Source organism: Mytilus galloprovincialis, chromosome 1, assembly GCF_965363235.1.
Source record: "Mytilus galloprovincialis chromosome 1, xbMytGall1.hap1.1, whole genome shotgun sequence".
NCBI classification, from domain to species: domain Eukaryota; kingdom Metazoa; phylum Mollusca; class Bivalvia; order Mytilida; family Mytilidae; genus Mytilus; species Mytilus galloprovincialis.
In genome coordinates, this window is record NC_134838.1 from 128,276,960 (window position 1) to 128,299,065 (window position 22,106).

The following is a 22,106-nucleotide window of genomic DNA, read 5'->3' on the forward strand; positions in this document are numbered from 1 at the left end:
CCTAATAGAAAGTATATATGTGGTTAGGAAAAAAAATATATGGAAAATGTTGGATATGGTTCAGAAAGAAATTTGGAATTCCATGTCGATCCTATGGAAGGCAAATATATAAATAAAAATGTTCCATGGAAAATTAGGCTATTCATTTAAGAAAATTTCGGGAAATCTTCTTTTACTGGTACATCATTTTGCAGTGCGAAAACCCATTATATCTTTATATTTTTTTGCGACTGCCAAAGTGGGAGGTTTAATTAGCTATAAAACCAGGTTTAAGGACATACGATACAGTTACAGAGAAGGTAATGACGTTGCTAACGTAAATTGTTATTTTCGCGACGTCAAACTACGACTTATCGAGAAAACATTCAGTTTTCGACTGATTTTTATCATTCAAACTTATTTAACTTGAAAACGAGTTCATGGACACCTCTTTATTAAAATGCCATTTGGTTTGATTACGCGAGAAGATTAAGTGTGCCAATTTTCATGTAAATAGTGCATTTTTTTTTTTAATTTGATAAATATTCAGCAAAAATTCAGGCGCGGATCCAGCCATTTTAAAAAGGGGGGGGGGTTCCAACTATATGCTCCCATTCAAATGCATTGATCGGCCAAAAAAAAAAGGGGGGGGGTTCCAACCCCCGGAACCCCCCCCCCTCTGGATCCGCCACTGAAATTGATGTTTTTTTCTACATTCATGAACATTTGATAAATATGAGTTATTTCTGAATAAAAATGTATAAATTTTTAGGATACTTATAAAACACAGAAATTACAAATTGTTTAACAAAAAACAATTTGTGTTTATCTTTTAACTTGAACAAAAATATTATGTCGTTCTTTCGAAAGGGAAAATACGGCCAAAAATCAGAATTTTGAGCAAATATACAAAATTTCGACCTCATTTAACTCAAAAAATAGTACGTAAAGGTATATTTTTTATTACATATTTGATTAAATCAGGTAAAAAATAGTCTATATGAAATTTAATATCAAAATGTAAATTCGGGATCAAAACTGTATCTACATTAGAAAATGCCTGTACCAAGTCAGGAATATGACAGTTGTCATCCATTCGTTTTATATGTTTGAGCTTTTGATTTTGTCATTTGATTAGGGACTTTCCGTTATGACTTTTCTCGTAGTTCAGTAGTTTTGTGATTTTACTTTTTCATAACAGATTGAAGAAAAACTGCAATTATACAGTAAGTGCCCTCCTGTATTTCAATAAAATTTTACCGGAAAGTGAAAGTGCCATCAAGTGGCAATTGATTTTGTCTACATGAACATATTCAATCATTATCAAAGAATCGAAGTTCACATTAAAAGGAATCAGTTTCGAATAACATACTTTTTAAACTTTATATTCCGGATTTATAAAGTCCTTTCCTTCTTTACTTCTCCCTTTTAGAATTTTCAACTGGTGTTCCGAACGAATAGGATAACTCCCGAAACTTTGAAAATGGCAACAATCACAACAGGTGCACGTGTATTATTTTTTTTTTAAAGTTAAACACTATTGACAAGTTTATATTTATGTGATGTCATATATGTGTTGTCGATGTTACGATTGAAAAATTTACTTTATCCCGTCGTTTCTACAAATAGAATTGTAAAAAAAAAACTAAAATAAGAAGATGAAAAATATTTTCTTTACAAAAGTACCATCCATATGAAAATAAGGAGATGTGGTATGATTGCCAATTAGACAACTAGCCACCAAAGTTCAAATTAAGTTGATGTAAGCAGTTATAGCCAACCATACAGCATTCAACAGTGAGAAAAAAACACCTTACAGTCCGCTAAACATGACTCCAACATGTTTAACATGAAACGAATTATTCATTTGAGAAAACTAACAGTCTTTAATATTTGCAACTAAACCAATTATGAAAAACAAATATGACAGACATGAACTAATGTAAACCACTGAGCTACAGGCACCTGACTAGGGACATGCACATGTTTGAAGGTGCCAACGTGACTTTTTGAATTATTTTTTTCTGTGACGTGTTCTACGTTATTTTCAATTCTTTGTGTTTAATTATTTTATAAATTAAGGTTTGTCAATTGTCCCTATTTGAGGGGAATTTCACCCATGGAGACTACCAAATGGAAATTTTACAAAAGCAATTTTGTTCACAATTATAAACAAAATAATTAATTTTACAATAGCTATAGGCTTGTTAAAGTATGAAGAAGCCAAAAAACAAAATATGAATATATTTGAAGGCCCCCTCGAAGGATTTTTTTTTAGGATTATAAGAGTCATCTTGCATAAGGGCATTTTGAAAAGATGGCAGGTATGTGTATCACCTTTCAAAGTTCAAATTGCAAACACAGAGTGGGCAAAAATCATTTATTCCAAATTTTGATGGTTGTCTTGAAATATCATTCAAGAGACAAGTGGGTAATGCTAAATAAATAATAAGATGAGAAAAGTGTCCAACTAGATAAAAACTTAGTTGATGCTTTGATTGAATTCTGATGTCATGGCTTTGTCTTGTCATGAGTTTTACAAGATTAATAATTTTTTTTGTCTTGTTAAACATTTTCTCTCTCTCCCAAAGAAATGTGACTTGAAGTTTTTTAATTTTATTATCGTTGTTATTGATACCAAGCCCAGATTTTTTTTTACCTTCTGACTCTACATGTATTAGTACTGGAAGAAAATGATTCGATTCATTTTGATTGAGAATTATAATACAGTAGTAAAAATAATGCATTCATAGTAAAGGAAAGAATTGTTTATTTTTCCACATGTTTAACCATGATATTTTATTTCTAATTGTTATGAATATCATCCATTTGTTTTCTTAAAATAAAGATATACATGTATTTTCTATTTAAAGGAATTTACAGACATTTAAAGGACAGGACAAGGTCAATAGGGGATAAGCTGAAATTGACAAAACTAGTGTGGAAATCACACAGGATATTTCTACAGAATAAAGAGCAAGTTCTCATAGACTTCCTAACTGGTTTGATTTTCAATAAGAAAAGGTAATTTTAGCATCAAGGTTGATATGGTTAAATAATTCATTTCCTAAAGTTTTGTGAACACAATGAAAGATAATTAAACCCGTGCTTAAAAATGGGGGGGGGGGGGGGGGGTATACTGTCCATCCATCCCATGAATATTTTTGGTCATAATTATCTCAGGAACTATAATACAAGGATTTCTGTAATTTTGTTTCAGAGTTTATATAAGTCAGATATACTGTATGGTGATTTTTCAGATTTATCACTCAACAACTTCCTGTTTATAATTACCTAACACTTGTTTCATTTTACATATGATAACCAAGTTGAATATTTTTGAACACATTTTTCTCAGGAACTTTAATACAAGGATATCTGAAATTTGGTTTCAGGGTTTATACATGTATAAGTCATTTGGGGCAATATGCGCAATTGTTTCTACATAGGCGGTAATGGTAACGTTTTCTTCTGTTGCTCAGCCCATTTCATAAACTTGTATATGTATGATGGCTTGTTTCGAAGCTGAGACATTTTTACATATGTGGTTAAATTTTCGGGGTACAAAGTGTGATTCATTTTCCCGTAAATTAGCAAACCCCGAGTATCCTTTTGCGATGTGGCTCCTCATGGTAAAAAATCCCATTTTTGACACAATAAGTTCTTTAAAAATTTAATACTTTGAACACATTTAATGGCTTCATAGTTTTTACACATTTATTCTGTGTTCCCTTACTTTCTAAATTAACACAAATGGTTCAGCTTAGTCATTTGTTTATCATAGAAATGTGTCAAATATCACTACACAGAGATTTTTTGTTTACACGTGACTTTTGAGTTCCTCATTTCAAGGCGCATTAGGGATATTGTCCCAGTTATACTGTGTGATGGGTTTTCAGATTCATCACTCATGTTTACATGTACCTAACACTTGTTTCTAAGCATCTGTCTAGTATGTACATCTAATGATTAAATAGGTTTCCACTTAGGAATCAAATTAAACATCACAATTTAGCTTGACATTGTGAAATCCTACCATAAGGTAATAGTTGATGTTTTATGCTGAAGAATTATCCCAGCACTGTACAGACGTGTGATATAACCACATGACTTTTGTTATCATAAAAAAGAACTAGAATGCAGCCATATTTGAGAATTGTTTTTTTCTGTAAAAATTTCTGATGCATTTACATCTTAACATTGAAATCTATAAATAAATTAATACAATTACAGGTTCAAAGTGAAATCTATAAATAAATTAATACAATTACAGGTTCAAAGTGAAATCTATAAATAAATTAATACAATTACAGGTTCAAAGTGAAATCTATAAATAAATTAATACAATTACAGGTTCAAAGTGAAATCTATAAATAAATTGATAAAATTACAGGTTTAACGTGAAATCTATAAATATATTAATAGTAATTACAGGTTCAACGTAAAATCTATAAATATATTAATAGTAATTACAGGTTCAACGTGAAATCTATAAATAAATTAATACAATTACAGGTTCAAAGTATCAGAGGAAGATGCATGTAACATTTGGAGAACTTTGTGTCAATTATTTCAGTCAACTCAATCTGGAAAATCTTCAAAAATTATTATCATCAAACCATCAATTTGTCAGGTAAGTCGTCCTGTTATTATACTTACACTAGCAGTGTGACTACCACTACTATGTTGCCTTCTTGTTATTTTATAAACACTATGTTTTCCAGTGTTATTTCATTTACACTAGCAGTGTGACTACCACTAATATGTTGCCTTCTTGTTATTTTATAAACACTATGTTTTCCAGTGTTATTTCATTTACACTAACAGTGTGACTACCACTATTATGTTGTTGAGTGTTATTTATCTTAAAATAAGGATATGTGGTATGATTGCCAATGAGACAAATATTCGCAAGAATTCAAATGGCAAAGACAATTAAAGGTCATTGTGCAGCCATCAGCAATTAGAAAATTCCATGTAATATACATGAAAATGACATGTAGTAAGCTATTAAAGGCCCCAATATAAAATGGAGAAACAATTGAAATGAGAAAAAAATTTATACAATGCAATTTATTAAAAAAGAACAAGCATGATTACCGGTTCCTGACTTGCATACAGGCATATTAAAAAAAAAAGTGATGTTGTTAAAATATTTTGGAGTGCCCAACCTTCTCCTAACCTGGGACAATGGTGTTTGAACACAACATAAGAACATACTGTAAAAATCAATTACAAATGGCTAATCTCAATAAATCATTGCGAGTCACAATAAACCAACTAACATACAAACAATAAACACAAATCACCAAAATATACGAGTACTGGCAGTTACTGAAAACTAGTTCAAAGCCAATCAGAACTTAAACATGTTAAACAATGTATCATGTTTTCCAAGACTAAAGTATCAAGTAGTACACATCCAACAGATTTACTGCAAGGATGTTGTAAATGTAAGTATCCCTTGACTTTGTGCAATGCCAAAGTATAAGTGAATAGTTAAAATAGGATCTAGGATCACAAGTAATCCTAAAAGAACATAAAAAGCAATTTATATTTATTTTTATTTTAATTTATCACAATCAAAATCAATGTAAGTGCCATTAACAGGTTAACTGATTATTCTGTGATTTATATTTACAGGTTATAAATGACAACATCCACCAGCCGTGTGACTACCATCATTATGTTGTAGAGTGTTGTCTAAACCTTCTTCAGTCACCATCTTTATCTCATGTTTACAACAAATATGAACAGCTGGTTAGTAAAGTGATTTCATTGAATTATAAACACGATAAACTTTATGGGATGCAAAGGTCAAAAGTTTCTGAAAGCAACCCATTGACCTTACCATTTTTATATCACCACCAGGTTAGCCATTGTCTTCAGTTGGCGTCTGTTGATTTTCTGACATTAACCATTCACATGGCATATATAGTAATACAAAGAAAAGATCATAAGAAAACATTACATGTACAATTATTTGTCTCTTGTGATAACATGAGTTAAGAAAAAGACTTCCCTCATAACACTAAGTCAACTTATATTCATTCAACAGTTGATTTAGTAATTAAACAATAATATAACATCTTAAAATCATATGTATTGATTTAGTATCTAGATAAAAAGTGTTTCATTAAATTGTACATGTTTTTTTGTTTCAGAGTACTTTACTGTGCAATATATTAAAACTTGCAGTGAGATCTGATAGTCTTGATGATATTGATGAATCTCAATGGAAACTGCTGAAGATTGTTCTACCAAAATATCTGCAAGTTGAAAGGTCACATCCTAATCAGAAATTGGTGAGTATGATGTTGTTTTATTATCTCACCTACTGCATAATTTTAGACCATGATTTTTATCCAGTAATGGCATTGTAAACAATATATTTGGAATGTTTTCTATGTGTACATGATTGTCTACCCATTTTAGGTTTCATTTGACTCTAAAAACAGTTGTTGGCATGACACGGGTTATGTTCTTCTCATATATGTTATGATGGTATGATACTAAACCCCTAACGGGAAGGATTGTGCCTGATGTTCATATGATGAAATCATAATCTTTTAGTCCGTTTAATTGAAGTCTGGAGCTGGCATGTCAGTTAACTGCTAGTAGTCTGTTGTTATTTATATATTATTGTCATTTTGTTTATTTTCTTTGGTTACATCTTCTGACATCAGACTCGGACTTCTCTTGAACTGAATTTTAATGTGCGTATTGTTATGCGTTTACTTTTCTACATTGGTTAGAGGTATAGGGGGAGGGTTGAGATCTCACAAACATATTTAACCCCGCCGCATTTTTGCGCCTGTCCCAAGTCAGGAGCCTCTGGCCTTCGTTAGTCTTGTATTATTTTAATTTTAGTTTCTTGTGTACAATTTGGAAATTAGTATGGCGTTCATTATCACTGGACTAGTATATATTTGTTTAGGGGCCAGCTGAAGGACGCCTCCGGGTGCGGTAATTTCTTGCTACATTGAAGACCTGTTGGTGACCCTCTGCTGTTGTTTTTTATTTGGTCGGGTTGTTGTCTCTTTGATACATTCCCCATTTCCATTCTCAATTTTATTCATTTGACCTTGACCTTTTTTTCATTGTTCATTGGACAATGTTGAGTTTTTCAAGTTTGGTCAATTTCTCAGATACTTTTAGCCATAGAGGCACTATATTAATAATGGAATGACTTTTATTTGTACATGCCTGTCTGACAGGTTTCACCCGACCTTGACCCTATTTTCATAGTTCATTGGTCAGTGTTTTTCATGGTTTTTTTTCAGTTTATCTGATACTTTAAGCTATAGGTCAACTATATTTGGTGTAGGGTATGATTGTAAAGTGTACATGCCAACCTCATTTGTATATTGATCATTAAAATTTTAAATTTATGTGATACTTGTTGTACATGTAGTAAAATATTTGTATGAAGACTTTAAATACAAATTCAGTCATAAAGAGTATGTCAGACATTTCATTGGGTGTATTTTAGTATTTAATGAATTAAGGTTTATAAGTAATTTTATTATTAAGTCTACATTTTCATTAAAGATGAAGTGCAGTGTTAGTTTGCAATCTAAGATTTGTTGAAAGCATTGCTAAGCATGTTTAAAACTATTTTTCTTTGTAGGTTTTTCAGAATACAACTGATAAATTATTAATCCAGACCTTACTGTTGTGGAATCAGACAAGAAAATCTTCTCATGAGGACATTGGGGATGAAGCATTGAAAGTTATCAAAACTGCTATTTTTAACAAGTATGCCACCTAATTTCACCGTTTTTTAAAAGTTTATGTATGCCCTTTATGAAACTGAAAACCAATTTTTCAGCACTTCAATAATATCAAAAAATTACACAGCCGTTTGAAATTTGGAAATTTGCACATTCCTATCAGAAAATTTTACAACCCTGGTGATCAGAATTCAGATTAGGGAGGTTATGAATTTTTGGAAGAATATTTAGAGGGTAACATGTTTCTCAGAGGATTAATGCTGATCTGTAACTAATCTTAGAATCTTTTAATTGAAACCAAAATTTGAAATAATAGAGTTAAAAAGAATGCTATCATTTTAAATAAATTAACTAGAGAAGGGTCATAAAATAGCCACAAATATTCATAGCAAAATCAACCACCATTGAATGGAATAATGGATGGTTTTAAGAGGACTGAAATCCTACTTGAGCTTGAGATATTTTACATTTCGTGTTGTTTATTCTTTAGTTTTCTATGTTGTGTCATGTGTACTATTGTTTTTCTGTTTGTCTTTTTCATTTTTAGCCATGGCGTTGTCAGTTTGTTTTAGATTTATGAGTTTGACTGTCCCTTTGGTATCTTTCGTCCCTCTTTTACATTAATTTCATATGAAGGTTTGATCATTATTCATTTATTTCTGTTTTACAAATTAGAAATAATTTTAAAAAAACTTAATTATTGTACTTTCTTTAAAAAAAGGATAAAAAAGTTTTAAAACATTTACCACAGGTAATGTTGCATAAGGCAACCCTGACGTTAAGAAGGTAATATGAAGTTTTGTTCTATGTCACATGGTAGAGATTAAACCAATTAAATGTTGATTCTGCTATCACCATCAACATGCAGTGGAATAATAACATTTGATATCTACAACAACTCTGTATATATTTACTATAATGTATTTTTTATATTACCATTTATGAATATATTCATCACTATTACACTGGCAGCATCCTTGCTATTACCAATAACAATGTTTTTCCAGGGACCATGTCAGTAGTTATTCTGTATTCTTACAAAGTATAAAGTCTGACAGTTCAGACACTACACAGCCTCCTAAATATATAGAGAATTTCTTCACTGCTTTATCTAGTGGACTAAGTAACAAGGTGAGTCATTAGTATAAAGTCTGACAGTGCAGACACTACACAGCCTCCTAAATATATAGAGAATTTCTTTACTGCTTTATCTAGTGGACTAAGTAACAAGGTGAGTCATTAGAGTTTTGGTTGTTGTTTGTCATTAGGCATGTTAGGTTTCTGCCTTATTGACATTTGCTCTATTTATTTATAAATAATGAATTAAAAGTAATGCTTATTCACTGAAAATAGAAATTAGCAGTATACCATACATAATATATTACACTTTTATTAAGTCGATTTCTAAAGAAGAAAAAAAAATGATTTGGGGATGCACGTTGGGCAGATAGGCATAGGGCATCAGAGTTTGATTTTAGTGCTTCATTAAAAAATGAAAGTATTCATTTAAATCTATTATGAGAAAGCAGTAAAACTATTGAATATTTTTTCTATCAGTTGAGAAAAGAATAAACCATAAACATTATTCTACATTGTTTAACAGACTTCACAGACTGGTGTTCCTCTAGAGAGACTTAGAACGGCTGTACTTAGTTATATCCCAGTGTATTACACAGGCTTTATACATAGTAACAAGTAAGTACTACCCACAGATTCAGATTATATTTTTATATGTTATTATTTTTGTGTTACTCTCTCGCATAGTAATTTATGTTACAGTTATGTACATTTTGTTACGAGTATTTATACAAATTATACTTTCGATAAATTTTCTTCTGTTGTTGTATTAAAATGAAATGTTTGATTTTAAAGATGAAATTTGTTATTAATAAAAAAACGATAGCTGATATTTAAGCAGTAAGTTACTATTAAGCATACCATTCCTTAAACATCCTCTTGATATAAAATGTTGTTATAAAACAATTTATATAATATGTTGTTTTTTTTAATTTAGAATTACAGATGGTAGCACAGCAAAAGATGTCTTTGTCTATATATGTAAATTATTGGATGTAGACTTACAAGCATCAAAAAGCATAGAGCAAAACAGCATGGAATATAGAGGTCAACATGATGTATTTGAGGTCATTGGGAGCTTATTAAAAGCATCACATGATTTAGATTTGTATGATAGATCACATGACCCAGTATACAGACAGTTAATACAGATTCTGCTTACATGTGACAGGTAAATGGTATTTTGGATAAATAACATTTATTTTAATCTATTATTTTGTAATGCTTATTGTATGATTTCCAATGATACAACTCATTTCAACTATCCACCAAAGTTCAAATAAAGTGGATGTAAGCAATTTAGGCAACCTTGCTGCCTTCGACAATGAGAAAATTACATACTGTATAGTCAGCTATAAAAGGCCAATACATGAAAAATATGAGCAATTTAAAAAGACTTGATTAAAAAACAAAAATTATTTATGATTATTTCAACTATGTTTTTATTACTAAGACCAAATCTCATCTGTATCAATGTATGTTAGCAGTATGTTAATTACGTGTATGTCTTTACTTTCAGGTCAAAAGGATATTTCACATGTCTGATCAGTCTTATGAAACTTAATCACCTTATAGTTGAAGCTCAACTGGAAAAAATACTATTAAATAATTATTATGGGGATATTCAGGTATAGTATGAAATTTACCAAAATAATTTTGGCGAGTATGTTGATACCCTTGGTATATTGTAAATGCAGTAATTGAGGGTGCTATTATTTCTTACAGTTTTAAGAATGTACAAAAATTCAAGTTTAATTATTGCAATTTTATGAAAAGTTTCAAAATAATTTATTTATCAGATGTATAGATGAGAGTTCTTGTTATTGTGAAGTGTAGGGAGTCACATTATAATTGACATTGACAAAAACCTAAAAAAAAACCTTGAATTTACAGTATCTTGTAGATCTACTGAGGATGGAAAGGATAATTTCCTTTAAAAGAACTTTCGATCTGAATTAGTTTTAGTTCAGTATGAAAAATAGTCCCAGTTTAACAGTGTTCTCCCCAGGCCGTTTTAGCGCCGCGATTTTCAGCGCTATTTCAATTTCCCGCTGTCCTATTGCACTGACCGCGTCGCTATCCCGTTCAACCGCGTCGCTATATTTTTTTTCGTATTTTTTAAAATTTCCCGCTTATTTTTCTTTTCGGATCACGTGATTGACTGGTTAACGATTTTTGAAAGAATTATTTCCGTTGTATTAAAGTAACTCCGCGGGACCAGTCTAATAAATTTTACAAAATGGCGTCTTTGAGAGATCAAAATAAACAAAGATTTCAACATTGACATCTATTTAATGAATATATAGAGGCATATATGAATGAAATGAGAAGAAATAAATTGACCGCATTTCCCAACGACATTCACAAACTTGTTTAACGAACTTTGAACAAACACTGATTTTAAGAACGATCAAATTGGCTTCAATGAGCTAGTCTTTGAATTGAAGTATTAATTATCACCCTATCGAACTAATACGTGTTTAATCAGCAATTCTACAGTAATGAATTTTACCCTTTGAAAACAATTGAGAGGATATGATTAGAAAAACAAACCCCAAGCTGATACTAGACTTGAGAAATTCATTTTCTCGATGTCCAGCTTGGGTGAAGCCAAGTTAAACGTCGTAAGGTTAACAGAACACTGCTACATTTTTTCGCTTTATAAAGATGCCGAAACGTATGAAAGGAATGGACAGTGCTAACAGAGACATATAATACATGTCTCGGGTGCTGAAAAGTTCATTTCTAAATTATATAAGGGAAGTTTTACCCCCTTCTCTGACAACGTTGTCTCGACCATTTTTTGAACCATCTACGATTATATCATTACTTTTTTTGCGTTTACAACCGAACTGTCGAACCTGTATTGCTTGAAAGAAGCATCCCTGTTATCAAGGGATTCATTATAAGCCCGTATTTTACGATTACTTGACCATACATGGCTCTTTTTCAAATGGATAAGGGAATAAAACAAAACGAAAATTTTGTGTAAATATATATAAAATATCGATATTTGTCAACCAATCATCAATATATCTTAATTAAATATTGCTTTAAATTTAATGTAAACAGAGGATGGCTTGGATAAGGAATAGTTATTTAATGCTAAAAAAAGACACAGGTGTAAACAGGAAGTTATGTCAGCCAGTAAGGGAGATAATTTGGGAGGGAAAGACCTAAAAGAAGTATTGTCAAATCTTGACAAACTTATCTGGTGGCATGTATTCAAATGTTTATAAAATTATCAAACAAAACCTTTAAAGGTGGTAGTTGTTTCAATTGGCATACATAATGTATTTGATTGGTAATTCACCTTTGAAATAAAAAAATCTCTTTAAAATATTTTTAAAGGATTTCTTTCATATTCATAATTGGAATATTTTAGCCTTTTTTTTTAAGCAAGTCTTTGATAAGATTTGAATATTATTAAAAGGGCAATTTCATTTCTTCCTTTGAAATACTATACTCATTTTTATTGAAATGTTGTACTTTGCTAGAAATGTTAATAAAAGTAAATGTAAAAAATACCAAGGATTTGTATAGTAAGTCTTACTATACAAATCCTTGAAAATACCAATCTTGTCATTGAAAACTTTCTCACAGAAGCTGACAATGACTTTATTGTTGGTCCTACTTGTTCTGCAACATCACCTGTTAGTGATAAGAAATCTTCACATCTAGGCAGTCTGGTATAGACCCACCATGGAAAAGACTTCTCCTTGGGTTTTATAGACAGATAATATGAGGATTATATGTATTTACAATGGAGACAAAAAGACTTTTCTTCTATCATGTCTATATCCAGACAATAACATTAGCAAACAAAGGGGTAACTTCCATGAGCATAATGAGGACATCATTACAAGAGAAAACATCAATAGCATTATATAAGAAAAACACATAACAAATCAATTACAAACCAACCGCGCGCCGCGACAAAGTTACTGAGAATTGTCGAAAATCACGCGCTTACCACAGCGCTATCCAAAAATCCTGGGGAGAACACTGTTTAAAACTTTAGTATATATAGTGATAAGGATGCCATCCCTGTACATAAGGGAGTTAAAAGGTCCAGTTCAGAAAAGAATGATAGACAAAATTAAAACTGTATGAAGGTAAGATGAAGCCTTCATTTGTCTGTATGTAATGATAAAAGTTACTATAATTGCTGAGGTAGGAGTTATTGTCTAGTTCTTAACTTTTTACCTCAGGGAAAACAAAAATTCACAAGGTTGATGAAAAAAGGTCATTGGAAATCCAGAATGCTTTTAATAGATATAATGAACAGAAATCCAAGTCTATTAGATATAATTAACAACAGATTCTTTCCTTAAAACTGAAGGCCTTTTGAACTTGGACTGAAGTCTATTTTGATCATATATCATGGATGAAATATTTATATCTTTATTATTAACAGGATATTGAGAGACTCGATGAGTTAATGGTAGAATTGGTTCAGTTGTATGCCAAACTGAGACAGATGGAGAAATTTATTACTAAATTAGTGAACGTTATAACCTCAGGAAGTGTAAATACACGAGGTTTACTTACTAAAGGATTCTGTCATAGGTAAGACATATACATTTAAATTTGATTTGATTTATTAGTGTTTAACACCACTTTCAACACTATTGTGCCATTTTTGGGTGGTTAGTTTTTTACTTTAGGAGGAAGCCAGAGTGACAGGAGAGAAACACTGACCTCAGGAAAACTGACAATCTTAGTCAAATAAGGGGTTGAGCTTACCTGCTTCCTTTAAATTTGAGATTACCACTCAGTTGTGACAGGCTTTTGATTATATAGTTAACTACTTAGACCACTAGTACTTGTCCAGTGTGGTCCAACATGGACTTTAAAGTGTGATTCATCAATTATTCAGTAAAAGTGAAGATGTTGACTACTAAGACCACTTGTCCAGTTAGGTCCAACATGGACTTTAAAGTGTGATCCATGAATAAAGATTTTGTAGCAGTGTCATAGTTTCTAATATCATTTACAATAAAAGTTTGAATGTAAGAAAAGTTGAACATTACCAGCATTGGTATTTTACATGACATCTAGAGATGTTTCCCATCATTATGTTCCAGAATTATCTGAATTTGTATTTTATCCAGGTTAGGTTTGGAAGTGGAAATGTTACCACAAGGAACAGCAGTGGAGATATGGCAAATATTAGTACAAAACTTAGAAGATCACTTCTTGTCTCATTTATCAAAAGATTCAAGTATGTTTAATTTCTTACTTCTCTTTGAAAACTAAATATAATTAAGATATCCTCAGATAACAGATGTTATTTGATATGGAACCTTTCTAAAATTTCTGTTTATTTTTGTTTGCCTTTTACATTTAGATACAGGATTAATATCAAGACAAAAAATAACAAACAAAATAACATGCAAAGGTAGTGAACAGCTTTTATTTGTGTGCATAGACTTTAATTATATGGGGAATTCTTTTCAGAATTATTTGATAATGTAAGAAATTTCTCACAAATAATAAAAGGAGGACTTATTTGATATATTTAGCAAATATGTTTACTGGTTTTAAAGAACAGTTATTTTATTGAATTAACCTTCATATGTTTCATCTTATTTCTTGAGATTTATGTTTTCCACTTAAATATTTTAGTATCATAATAATTATAAATGTTAACATATTAAAATATAAACTTTCAGACTTTCAGTTGACAGAGCAGTTTGAAACTTTTGTTCACCTCATGACCTTGTACATGTCTAATACCAAGCTAGTAGATTACACTGTAACTGATATCAACAAAAGGAAGGTTAAGGACTTAATGGTTACCATGGAAAAACAGTTAGAAAAGGCAGTTCATGTATGCCTTACTTCAAAATCTAAGGTATAGTTGTTTTAGCTTTCTTTGTTTTAAGTCTTGTTCTGAAAAAATACTTATGTATTATATTACTAAACTTAATGTAGTATACAATTATCAGTAAAAAGAAAATATGTATACAAGTTGATTTGGGATACACAATTTAAAGGTCTTTTAGTGTATATAATGGATGTACTTATTTTAGAAGGCATGTAAAAAAAATGAGCTTCATCTTCAAATGTGTTTAGCGAGTAAAACTTGCATAGTCTTTAGTTACAAGCTAATACAATCAATTTTACTTAATTATCAATTAATCCTTTCTATATATAGACTCGCAGTACCTAGAATGTATATCTTCCAACATTTCTTGTAAATGATAAATTTTATTGGAAACAATTTCTTTTAAAAATTTTATTTTTTTCTGATGATGACTTGATATATTGTAGGTCAAAGATTATCTTTGTCCTGTGATGTTGTTAATGAGCACCTGGGGAGATACACACCTGTTGATGTGTCAGTACACACTACACACACATATTAGTAGTGAGGAATCATTAGATTTTCCGTGTACAATATCAGCTGTTTACCACTTCCTTACCCCTGACATGGCAGACAAATTGTGGAAGATGGCGTCATCATCTAATCAACTTCAGTATTTATGGGTAAGACTTTTTTTCAAAAGAATTTAATATTATTTCATTTAATAAACATGTACATTTTAAAGCATTGATATTGTCATTAGATACTTGTCATACAAAAGCATCTGTTGGTGAGTCTGTCTGAATTTGACACATTTCTGACACATTTTCCCTGGGTATGCTTTACTGTGTAACATATGTTCAACATCATTGTTGTAAAAAAAAATCTATTTTTAAAAAGTCGTGGTGTTAAATGAAATGTTTTGCCTATTCTAATTCAATGCACTAATTGCAAAGGTTTTTATGTTGAATGATTCACAATAAACTGTAAAATAGAGTTAACACATTTATGCACAAAGAGGGAAAAAGGGGTGATGGTGAAATTAGTGAGCCATTATAAAGAGTACAAATTTTAGGCTTCAAGTCTTTTTTGATATCAATTCATCACATGTAAAACTATACAATGAAAGCCCTGAAGTTTTTTTGTACCAGCCATAATGCTATAACAGTTATTAGAATGCTTGATTATATACAACCTTTCTAATGTATTTTTAGGATTTATTCCAAGTACAGACTCTAAAAGCCCTGTGGATTACCAATAGAAAGAGGAGTCCTGTTGTAGAAATGTGGAATGTATCAGTGCCTGATAATAGTCAGTGTTCATGGAATCAACAGGTATAAATAATCTTAAAAACTTAAATTGTTGATAATAAGGGTGAGTATAATATCTTCTTGTAAATTACATGCATTGTCAGGAGAAGAGCATTTGAATGTGATATGTAAATGAACCTGGTTTTGACTAGACCTACACGCTGAAAAAGATTTTTTACATCCAGGTTCACTAGGTAACAGACCTGAGAATGATATGGGACAGGTCAGGGACAAGTTTATTCTGATTCAGAGTTGTCCAATTACTGCTCTTACTCCTAAATATTGTGTGCTTGGGGCAAAGTATCAAGTACTAATTTTCAAGTCTCTTGTTTGACCTGATTGGAAAAAGAATCCACAAACCCACTTACCTGAAGGGAGGGAGTACTACCACAACTTATAAAATAATAAATTATTATGCCAGTGAATGAATGTGACATTTAGTTATCGATTCTGAAATGAAATACATTATTAATTCTAGGTAGCAGATATCAATGATAGAAATTACACAGTTGCCAAGTGGAAAGTTTTTACAGATAATTTTGCCCTCTATGCTACTGATCTATCTAACATGCAGCTGGAGACCTGTGCTAGTTTTATCATCGACACTGTGTGTGACAAGATTGACTCAGATGAGTAAGTCGTTTGTCTTAGTAGATAGTTTTATCTTCGACACTGTGTGTGGCAAGATTGACTCGGATGAGTAAGTCCTTTGTCTTAGTAGATAGTTTTATCTTCGACACTGTGTGTGACAAGATTGACTCGGATGAGTAAGTCCTTTGTCTTAGTAGATAGTTTTATCTTCGACACTGTGTGTGACAAGATTGACTCGGATGAGTAAGTCCTTTGTCTTAGTAGATAGTTTTATCTTCGACACTGTGTGTGACAAGATTGACTCGGATGAGTAAGTCCTTTGTCTTAGTAGATAGTTTTATCATCGACACTGTGTGTGACAAGATTGACTCGGATGAGTAAGTCCTTTGTCTTAGTAGATAGTTTTATCATCGACACTGTGTGTGACAAGATTGACTCGGATGAGTAAGTACATTGTCTTAGTAGATAGTTTTATCATCGACACTGTGTGTGACAAGATTGACTCGGATGAGTAAGTCCTTTGTCTTAGTAGATAGTTTTATCATCGACACTGTGTGTGACAAGATTGACTCGGATGAGTAAGTCCTTTGTCTTAGTAGATAGTTTTATCATCGACACTGTGTGTGACAAGATTGACTCGGATGAGTAAGTACATTGTCTTAGTAGATAGTTTTATCATCGACACTGTGTGTGACAAGATTGACTCAGATGAGTAAGTCCTTTGTCTTAGTAGATAGTTTTATCATCGACACTGTGTGTGACAAGATTGACTCAGATGAGTAAGTACATTGTCTTAGTAGATAGTTTTATCATCGACACTGTGTGTGACAAGATTGACTCGGATGAGTAAGTACATTGTCTTAGTAGATAGTTTTATTATCGACACTGTGTGTGACAAGATTGACTCGAATGAGTAAGTACATTGTCTTAGTAGATAGTTTTATCATGGACACTGTGTGTGACAAGATTGACTCGGATGAGTAAGTACATTGTCTTAGTAGATAGTTTTATTATCGACACTGTGTGTGACAAGATTGACTCGAATGAGTAAGTACATTGTCTTAGTAGATAGTTTTATCATCGACACTGTGTGTGACAAGATTGACTCGGATGAGTAAGTCCTTTGTCTTAGTAAATAGTTTTATCATCGACACTGTGTGTGACAAGATTGACTCAGATGAGTAAGTCCTTTGTCTTAGTAGATAGTTTTATCATCGACACTGTGTGTGACAAGATTGACTCAGATGAGTAAGTCCTTTGTCTTAGTAAATAGTTTTATCATTGACACTGTGTGTGACAAGATTGACTCGGATGAGTAAGTACATTGTCTTAGTAGATAGTTTTATCATTGACACTGTGTGTGACAAGATTGACTCAGATGAGTAAGTTGTTTGTCTTGTGACAGAATGTTGTTACATAGTATTATTTTATCTTCATTCCTAGAGTGGGGCTTATATTGCGATCACCTTGTCTGTCTGTCTGTCTGTCTGTCTGTCTGTCTGTCTGTCTGTCTGTCTGTCTGTCTGTCTGTCTGTCTGTCTGTCTGTCTGTCTGTCTGTCTGTCTGTCTGTCTGTCTGTCTGTCTGTCTGTCTGTCTGTCTGTCTGTCTGTCTGTCTGTCTGTCTGTCTGTCTGTCTGTCTGTCTGTCTGTCTGTCTGTCTGTCTGTCTGTCTGTCTGTCTGTCTGTCTGTCTGTCTGTCTGTCTGTCTGTCTGTCTGTCTGTCTGTCTGTCTGTCTGTCTGTCTGTCTGTCTGTCTGTCTGTCTGTCTGTCTGTCTGTCTGTCTGTCTGTCTGTCTGTCTGTCTGTCTGTCTGTCTGTCTGTCTGTCTGTCTGTCTGTCTGTCTGTCTGTCTGTCTGTCTGTCTGTCTGTCTGTCTGTCTGTCTGTCTGTCTGTCTGTCTGTCTGTCTGTCTGTCTGTCTGTCTGTCTGTCTGTCTGTCTGTCTGTCTGTCTGTCTGTCTGTCTGTCTGTCTGTCTGTCTGTCTGTCCATGACCATCTCTCTCTGTTTGATATTGTTGAGAGAACATTAAAGGGAGTATCGGTTAAAATCAAATGATAGAAATGCTTTTCACAATATTTATGATATATCAAAAATATCAAATAAAAACAGGGGTCACAGGTCTTATTATCTTGATAAATAGAAATATACAAATTGTCCTATCAAATTCAATTTAATTATCTGCCCTTTTTTTTGAATGCATTAAACAACATTAAATTAAAGTTTCTCAAATTGTCTTTTCTAATTGAATGCATTTAACACATTAAATTTAAGTTTCGCAAATTGTCCTATATAATTTGATAAAATTATCAGCCCTTCATTACAAATGAACTTTAAAACAACATTTAATTTAAGTTCTAGATATATCTGTTGTATATTGAAGAAACTTAATAAAATAATTTTAAACCAAAGCAGAATTTTTGCAACATGCTCAGCAGCTGGGATGCTTAGAAAAAAGCACCAAATCTACTTTAAATAGCTTTTTGAATATGAAAGATACACTCAAGTTGTTCACTGGCAAGAAAACTGGTCAAAAAGTCTCAGTTTTTGTCGAGCCTGCAACTTTTGTTGCAGAAAGCTCGACATAGGAATAGTGATCTGGCGGCTACGGCGGCGGCGTTAGCTCACTTCTTAAAAGCTTTATATTTTAGAAGGTGGAAGACCTGGATGCTTCATACTTTGTATATAGATGCTTCATGTTACGAAGTTTCCGTCAGTCACATGTCCAATGTCCTTGACCTCATTTTCATGGTTCAGTGACCACTTGAAAAAAAAGTTCAAATTTTTTGTAATGTTGAATTCTCTCTTATTATAAGTAATAGGATAACTATATTTGATATGTGCGTACCTTGCAAGGTCCTCGTGTCTGTCAGACAGTTTTCACTTGACCTCGACCTCATTTCATGGATCAGTGAACAAGGTTAAGTTTTGGTGGTCAAGTCCATATCTCAGATACTATAAGCAATAGGGCTAGTATATTCAGTGTATGGAAGGACTGTAAGGTGTACATGTCCAACTGGCAGGTGTCATCTGACCTTGACTTCATTTTCATGGTTCAGGGGTTATAGTTAAATTTTTGTGTTTTGGTCTGTTTTTCTCATACCATATGCAATAGGTCTACTATATTTGTTGTATGGAATGATTGTTAAGTGTACATGTCCAGCGGGCAGATGTCATGTGACCTTGACCTCATTTTCATGGTTCAGTGGTCAAAGTTAAGTTTTTGAGTTTTGGTCTTTTTATCTAATGCTATATGCCATAGGTCAACTATATTTGGTGTATGGAAATATTTTATGATCTTTATGTCAGTCGAGCAGGTTTTATTTAACCGTGACCTCATTTTCACGGTTCATTGCACAGTGTTAAGTTTTTGTGTTTTGGTCTATTTTTCTTAAACTATAAGTAATGTGTCAGCTATATATGTTGTATAGAAGCATTGTTAGCTGTACCTGTCTGCCTGGCATGGTTCATCTGACCTGGACCTCTTTTTCAAGGTTCATTGGTCTTTGTTTAGTTATCTTGGTTAATGTTAAGTTTATGTGACAGTTGTAATAAAGCTTAGCTTTATACTTAGGACTATCAACATAATATCAATGATTAGTATAGAAGGCGAGACATTTCAGCGTGTGCACTCTTGTTATTTGTTGAAATAAGTAATTTCTGTAATATTATTGTAGGAAAATTCAGAGGTAATTGACAATTATCTGATTAATTATGTTAAGGTTTATCCCATGGATTACAAGAGATAAATAAAAAGAAACTAAATTATTTCAGGAAACTCTTTGTTTATTTTTCTCTTTTTTAATTCACACAGTTTGATTTATTTCTGTTCTATAATTGTACATATATATATTATATAATTTTTCAGACACCTAACATTCATCAGCATAACAAAACATTTTCTTGGATGCAATGCTATAAAGGAGCACAGAGGTCTTATAACAGCTTTGATTTCTGATGTCTGGAGCAAGATGGACCATTATATCAAGCTTAAAGTGTTTGTTTATCAGCTGATTTGATTCATAGTTTGTAGGGTTTATTGTAGACTTTTAGAAGCTACATTATTATGTTACTCTTTATTACATTTATAAAAAAAATTTAATTGGTTATTACATGTATCAAAAAACACTTTGATGAAAAATATTAAGATAGCTAGTAAAGAGCTAATGTTTGCTTTAATGTATATCATTTTATATTCAAATATAAACCTAATGTGTCACTGAAATACACCTTATCGCTATTCCCGGCTGACTCAAGAATCTGTTCTGCTTGAACTATTGACATCATACAACAATAGCTTTTCCATTGTGGCGTCAGATATTTTGTATTACGACGTCAAAATGTTACGGGAACCTGTATGATATCCAGTAATGGTAGACAAATAGCGATAAGGTGTATTACAATGTACCAGATTGTGATACGCTGCTCTTCAAGAACATGAAAAGAAAATTGACTTCTGGGAAAGTTTCTACTACAAACAAAACATGAACGTAAGTTTAGCAAAAGAAAACATAGATGTCTTTATGATAACTTTGTTGTTTGGTTTCTGTCTCATTGACATACACTCCACATCTCCCTTTTTTACATGCTATGAACTGAAGAATATTATAACTTTTGTTCCTCTTTATTTTTTATAAATTTTAGACCCATATAAACTCTCAAAATTCCTGTGACTTCAGTTCAACATTTGGTTTTTCAAAATGGGTTAAATGTTATAAAATTATTTGTTACTGCAGTAGTAACAATCCTTGAAAAAAAAACAAGTCATATAATATTTTGTAGTAAAAAGAAGACATCTTCAGCTGAATCATTAAAAGAGCTCTTCTCAGTACTTGGAGACAAGGCATGGCTTCAGAAAAACAATAGGTATGTTGACAGGGAGGTTATTGTATATTTGGTATATATTGACAATATTGAAATAGACTCTTTATGATTATGTTGTTAAGTTTTTTACTGTAATTGTGACAGCATTGAGTACCCAGTTTCTTGAGATTCTTTAGAAAGAACAATTCAATTAAACCAATGTATTCCAGTTGCTTTCAAAACATTGATACAAATATTATGCCATACGTAATGCAAATATTAATAATAATGCAAGCACATGGTTTTAATATCTTATTTACAAAGAAGAACAAAAAGTTTACCTGTTATTGTGGCCCACAAGAAGCATGCCCTTTATCAGAAATAATCTACGGTTGTTTGTTTTGTGTATTAATAAAATGCATCCAATGAATGTTTGAGTTTGTCTACATGTGATATAAATAGGCAATGATTTGTGTGCTCATAAAAATACTATAACACCACCTCATTTTATACCCTTACAAAGTTAGTAAATATTTAGATTGATTATGCAGTAACCATTTTATATTTTAATACTACAGGAAAACACACTTTTTATTGTCAACTAAATGAACAAAACCGGAGTATATTGTACAAGAGATATTTTTTGTGATTCCTGTGATGTATATATTATTCATTCCAGTTTTATAGAGAAGATAGATTTGAATGTTGTGGTCAAGAAAACATTGACTGGTACCGTCCTTAACTTGGATTTCATAGAGACATTTTCAGGACATCTTCATGTATGTATAACTAGGAGACTTTATAT

General features: G+C 31.9%; 2 protein-coding genes across 2 annotated transcripts in view; both read left to right on the forward strand.

Moving 5' to 3' along the window:
- Positions 1-1,416: 1,416 nt before the first annotated feature.
- On the forward strand, positions 1,417-22,043 carry LOC143066680 (unhealthy ribosome biogenesis protein 2 homolog). Its single transcript, XM_076239534.1, has 19 exons — positions 1,417-1,481; positions 2,853-3,003; positions 4,495-4,612; positions 5,623-5,739; positions 6,144-6,284; positions 7,610-7,737; positions 8,720-8,843; positions 9,316-9,407; positions 9,727-9,960; positions 10,309-10,417; positions 13,207-13,358; positions 13,904-14,013; positions 14,465-14,646; positions 15,066-15,281; positions 15,813-15,932; positions 16,387-16,541; positions 20,367-20,495; positions 21,281-21,395; positions 21,981-22,043. The coding sequence occupies exons 1-19, from the start codon at positions 1,463-1,465 to the stop codon at positions 22,041-22,043; spliced, it is 2,475 nt and encodes an 824-aa protein (XP_076095649.1). The 5' UTR covers positions 1,417-1,462.
- Positions 21,963-22,106, forward strand: part of LOC143058809 (uncharacterized) — a 28,050-nt gene continuing 27,906 nt past the window's right edge. Inside the window, exon 1 of the mRNA XM_076232272.1 lies at positions 21,963-22,080. The gene's annotated coding sequence lies outside the window, so the exon portion shown is untranslated. The remainder of the gene's footprint in view (positions 22,081-22,106) is intronic.

Bases quoted from the DNA above. Each gene is read 5' to 3' on its own strand.
- LOC143066680 (XM_076239534.1), top strand. The intron at 20,496-21,280 runs GTTTGTTTATCA...AATATTTTGTAG, and splicing joins CATTATATCAAGCTTAAAGT to TAAAAAGAAGACATCTTCAG. The intron at 21,396-21,980 runs GTATATATTGAC...TATTCATTCCAG, and splicing joins GGGAGGTTATTGTATATTTG to TTTTATAGAGAAGATAGATT.